Source organism: Gossypium raimondii, chromosome 6 (assembly GCF_025698545.1).
Source record: "Gossypium raimondii isolate GPD5lz chromosome 6, ASM2569854v1, whole genome shotgun sequence".
Taxonomy (NCBI): Eukaryota; Viridiplantae; Streptophyta; class Magnoliopsida; order Malvales; family Malvaceae; genus Gossypium; species Gossypium raimondii.
In genome coordinates, this window is record NC_068570.1 from 7,362,573 (window position 1) to 7,368,423 (window position 5,851).

The 5,851-nt window shown below is 37.7% G+C and overlaps 1 protein-coding gene across 1 annotated transcript; it reads left to right on the forward strand.

The window, feature by feature from the left end:
* Positions 1-2,667: 2,667 nt before the first annotated feature.
* On the forward strand, positions 2,668-4,822 carry LOC105773356 (zinc finger BED domain-containing protein DAYSLEEPER). The gene is given in 2 exon segments (XM_052632611.1): positions 2,668-2,776; positions 2,779-4,822. Coding segments are annotated over 2 exon segments (2,034 nt in total). The 5' UTR covers positions 2,668-2,679; the 3' UTR covers positions 4,716-4,822.
* The last annotated feature ends 1,029 nt before the right edge of the window (positions 4,823-5,851 follow it).

Consider the following 5,851-nt stretch of genomic DNA (forward strand, 5'->3'; position numbering starts at 1 on the left):
TTTTGAAAGTCACGAATTTGCAAACCAAAACCCAAACAACTTTCTTCTTCGACCTCTATATTGATGTTAGATCAATTTGGATCTAAGGTATGCTCAGTATACTCGTTGATGGGTACCGATACATTGGTGATTGTCAAATTGTTGCTTGGAACTCACTATCCGGACTTTAAAAAAACTTAACATCCATTGACTTAAAATAAAAACTTTCAAATAGTTTAGTGACTTAAATGAATACTTTCAAATAGTTCAATAACCACTTTGTAACATTTTGAAGTTGAGTAATCAAAACTTAGGCTTTCTAATAGTTTAGTGACCTCGAGTGTAGTTTAGCCTTAATAAAATATGATCTAGATGGGAGTTTTCTTAAAATCAAGTAAGCAAAAAGTAGTATTAGACATGGCTTTTTCGGTTAAAATATACCACAACTGTATATTCTTAAAAAATTGAAATTTATTCATTATACTTTTATTTTCAAGAATTTAGTCTCTACTTTTTAGATTTCAAAATTCAAGTCCAATTGTTAACACTGTTAAAATTTTTAGTTAAATTCCTAAAATAAAAATACATAAACTAAATTCCAAATTTACAAAGAGTAGAGGCATTTATGTCACCTGTCCTCCTATTACCAAAAGCTATTGTAATTTCTAAGATGTCTTATCTTCTAATAAAATAAAATATTGATGTTGTGTGGTAATTGAATTTTGGTATAATTATTTAAAGGTATATGTTTAAGTAATTATTATAATGAGCTGGTTTTAGCAAATTGATTGTAATGGATTACACCCAATTATTAGGAGGGTTTGAGAATGGGAGAAACTAGCGACAATAATTTTCAAATTTATTTCTCAAGGAGGTGTGTGACTCGATAAGAAGCAAAGGAATGGACCCTTCCCACTTCCCACCTACATAAGCGAGTACCCAAAGTCAATAGACCCTAAACCCTATAAATTTTTAATCTCTCGGCACCCAATCTCACGTTTACCTTTTATCCACAAACCAATAAAAGTCCCATCCCAACAACATCTTCACCTGCCCTTTTCTTCTTTCAGGTCCAATTAGCCTTTCGGGTCTGTTCTAAGCCCAAATCTCTCTCTCTCGTCCTCGTCTCTCGTCTCTCTTTCCTCTTCCTTCCTGCAAAACCTTAGATCTCTCGGCCTTCAACGTCGCTTTCTGGGCTTCAAATCCGATCCCAGATTGCTTCTATTTGGGTTCTTGACCGGTAATCTAACACCACCTTACCCAAATTTTGCTTTTCCTTCCTTTGAATCTAATTTTGTGATTCTCTTCTTCTTCTTTTGGATTATTTCAATGTTTGCTTTCTAATTCAAATTTGTTTTGTTTGAGTTTAGGGTTTGATTTTTTAAGGCTCCATGTTTCAGTGTTCTGATGGTTACGTTTGATTAAATTTTACGAACATGAAAAATCGTTGGTCTCTTTGTCCTTAATATTAGTTTATGGAAGTTGGGAGTTGGTTTTAAATGAATCGATGAGCTCCTTCCTTATATTTCTTCATTTCTGCAGTTTTTCCTTGTGTTATATATTGCCTTTCGTTTCTTGTTTCAGGCTTTAGATGGGTCTACCTTCCTGCCCCTTTTAAGATTTTAACAATCAGGGCAGTAGATTCCTCAATTCATATTTAATGGGTTTTTGCTTTGTCTTTGATCTGGGCAAACATTAAACATGATTCTTTTTTGTTTTCGTCTTTTGATCTATGAGTGATGTGTTTGATCTTGGATTCCAGTTTCACTTCATCTGGGCTTTTTCCCTTTTTGTTTATTTGTTTTTTGAAAGAGAAAAAAAAGTTATATTTTTGAAGCCCTAGATCTAGGTTTTTGCCCTTTTCATTGTAAACTCCTTGTTAGATGTTAAAAAGTCAAGCCCATTTAGTTAAAATTCCTATTTTAGCCCTGCTCCCCAAGGTGGGCCTATTTGAGTTTTATCTAAGTTAATTTGTTAGCGTATAATCGTTTTCCCGGATTGACCCACCGGGTGGTGGCCCGGGCCCAATTATTTTTTGACCCGGTCGCCTATCGTCTGTATTGTTATTGAGATTGCTTGCTTTTGTTGCCTATCAAAGCAGCTCTTCTTATTTGTAATTTGCATTTGATGTACGTAGGGTTGCAAGCATGGTTCATGTAATGATAAATTGGTATATAGTTTAAAAACCAGAGCTTAGCTATAAGTTGGTACGTGCAATCTTTTTGAAATGTTTTGGTTTAGAACCGGGAGGTTATCTCAATTGGCTCATGCAAGAGTTCGAAGCCTAGCATTTAGGTGTACCGTGTTATACCTACTAAACCTAGAGAATGCAGTGTAATTTATTACCCTTGCAACTATGAGGGCGTATTTATTCTACATCCTTTTCTTTTCTTTATGTGTGTGTGGAGAAGTATTAAAGCCTGACTGTTTGCTGTTTAAATTTGGAAATGAATTGAGGGCCTCTTTTCTTTTCTCTAGAACCTCTTGCCTTAATTATGAAGCATCTCCGAGCAGGGGAGATTTTGTTTATTACGTGTGTGTCGCGTATGTAAAAGCTGATAGAGTGCTTTGGCTATGTTTGCCTTAGATGAGCTACTTGAAGCTGTTGTTCTCTTATATATATATATACATATACATACTTACATATCATGGACTCCTTTTCTAAAACTTCTTTTGCTTTCAGCTGCAGGGTTTACTTCCATGACAGAAATGACAGAAATTACAGATATGGAAACAATCCCTGGGGAGAGTAACAATCAGCTGGCACTGACCACTCCCGAAGCGCAGCCTATCAAGCGCCGAAAAAGAAGTCCATGGTTTGGGAGTACTTTACCATTGAAAATGTGAGTGCCGGATGTAGAAGAGCATATTGTAAGCGCTGCAAGCAAAGTTTTGCTTATAGCACTGGTTCTAAGGTAGCAGGTACCAGTCATCTGAAGCGTCACATTGCCAAAGGAACCTGTCGAGCACTCTTACGAGGCCAAGGCCAAGATAACAATCAATTCATCACCCCATATAACCCAAAGATGGGTGGAAGTGAACCTCCTAAGCGACGCTACAGATCTCCTAGCTCACCTTTTATCCCATTTGATCAGGACCGGTGCCGCCATGAAATTGCCAGAATGATTATCATGCATGAGTACCCTCTTCACATAGTTGAACATCCTGGGTTCATAGCTTTTGTTCAAAACCTGCAGCCTCAGTTTGATAAAATGAGTTTCAACACCGTTCAAGGGGATTGTGTTGCAACTTACCTGAGGGAAAAGCAAAGCCTAATGAACTTTATTGAGGGTATTCCTGGACGCTTCTGTCTTACACTGGACATGTGGAGTTCAAATCAAACCCTCGGTTATGTGTTTATAACTGGACACTTCGTTGATAGTGACTGGAAGTTGCACAGACGGGTTTTCAATGTTGTAATGGAACCATATCTGGATTCCCGTTCTGCTCTAAGTCATGCCATCGCTGCCTGCCTTTCAGACTGGAGTTTGGAAGGCAAGTTATTTTCCCTCACCTTCAATCATCCGCTAAGTGAAGCTGGGCTGGAAAATCTTAGACCTTTACTGTGCGTTAAAAATCCCCTTATTCTTAATGGTCAGCTGTTAATTAGAAATTGTATAGCTCGTAATATGAGCAGCATGGCAAAGGATGTGCTTGGAGCAGGGCAAGAGATCATCAAAAAAATCCGTGATAGTGTAAAGTATGTGAAGATGTCAGAATCCCATGATGACAAGTTCATTCAAGTTAAAAACCAGCTTCAAGTGCCCAGTGAAAAGAGCCTGTTTCTTGACAATCAAACTCAGTGGAACACAACATACCAAATGCTTGCAGCTGCTTCTGAATTGAAGGAAGTGTTTGATTGCTTGGATACTTACGATCCAGATTATAAGCTAGCCCCATCAATGGAAGACTGGAAGTTGGCTGAGACTTTATGCAGTTTCTTGAAACCTCTCTTCGATGCAGCCAGCATCCTTACAACTACAACTCTCCCTACCGTAATTACATTCTTTTATGAAGTGTGGAAAATACATGTGGACTTGGGTCGTTCCGTCACTAGTGAGGATCCTTTCATCAGCAACCTTGCAAAATCAATGCAAGAAAAGATTGACAAGTACTGGAAGGACTGTAGCCTGGTTTTGGCAATGGCAGTGGTCATGGATCCTCGTTTCAAAATGAAACTTGTCGAGTTCAGTTTCACAAAAATATATGGCGAAGATGCTCCCACATACATCAAAACTGTTGACGATGGAATTCATGAGCTCTTTCTTGAATACGTGGCACTCCCATTGCCTTTGACGCCAACTTATGCGGAAGAAGTGAATGGTGCAAACAATGGAAAGACCAACGAATCTCATCAAGGTAATCTTCTTTCGGACCATGGGCTTGCAGATTTTGATGTCTACATTATGGAGACTAATAGCCAGCAGATGAAGTCTGAGCTGGATCAGTACTTGGAAGAGTCCCTGTTACCTCGTGTCCAAGAGTTTGATGTGTTGGGTTGGTGGAAGCTGAACAAGATGAAGTATCCAACTCTTTCCAAGATGGCTCGCGACATTTTGTCGATTCCGGTGTCTGCTGCTGCCACCGAATCAATCTTTGATATCACAGACAAGCAACTAGATGAATATCGTAGCTCTTTGCGACCGGAGACAGTGGAAGCACTAATCTGTGCCAAGGACTGGCTACATTATGGATCTTCTGATGTTTCGAATGCGCTTGTTAGAATGGAATTTTAGATGTAGATGATATTCCAGAGTATCATGTTTATGGACATGTTTTACTGTTAGGCCTCTATTTGTACAATTAGAAAGATTTGTATGGATGCTTCGAGTATTTTTTCTTATTACGTGTTTCTTTGAAGGCTTTACGTGGCAAGGGAAAGGTCCCAACACCATTGTGTTGCACGTGGCTTGTGCTAATTGACCATCTCTGAAGGCTGCTCTCTAAACCCTCTCAGCATATTGAACCAAGATGCATCATCTGACATCCCCTCCCACGATGCTCACTATCTATTAGCAAATCAATAACCAAGTTTTATCCCACGGTTTCCATTCAGCAACCATCTCCAACCACATTTAAAAATCCATGTAGTGTTCGTTGGTAAATAAGCAACAACAATGTGCAATAAAGCCGACTGGGAAAGATATGGCGTGAAAGACGGCCATCTACAACTGCTACTACCATCATCTCTATTGATATAATTTGTTATGCCCCTCCGCCGAGAACATGTGTCGAGCCTAAAATGAATCGTTAATGTTACATTGATTTCATGAGTACAACCATCCGGTCCACTTCAAATAGAACCCACCACCCGTGTTTAACGGAGAAAGTTATTCTAATGTAAACACACTTTCAAGACAATAAATAATCTATTTAAGCTTAATTGTTGGAAAAAATCCAGTTCGAAAATTATTTTCTTGTACGGCAAAAGAATAAAATTTTGAAAATCGAGCCAGCTTGTGATATTTGTAGTAATAAATTTTCCCGAATAATACCTGTGGTTTGAGCAAGACGGATCCTAGACGTTCCTGACTTTCAACCGAATGACCTTTTCCGCTATTCTCATACCATGAACCGTTTCGAGTGTGGACTCGAACAATTACAAATCAAACAAAAAATCAAAAATAATTTTCTTACTTTTAGTATGAAAATAAATCTCTCTTATAGAAACTAACATAATTGTTATTCCCAAAAATAATATTTATATTTAGAAATAAATTTTGATTTATTTTCTAGCAGAATAACAATATATCAAAGTTGTGTATTGTAGCCCTATTGTGCCATCTATTTATAGGAAGTAGTAATGAAACCCTAGTTGAATTAGTTACAAACAATATTTATTTAATATAAAAACAATTCCTTAGTTGAATTA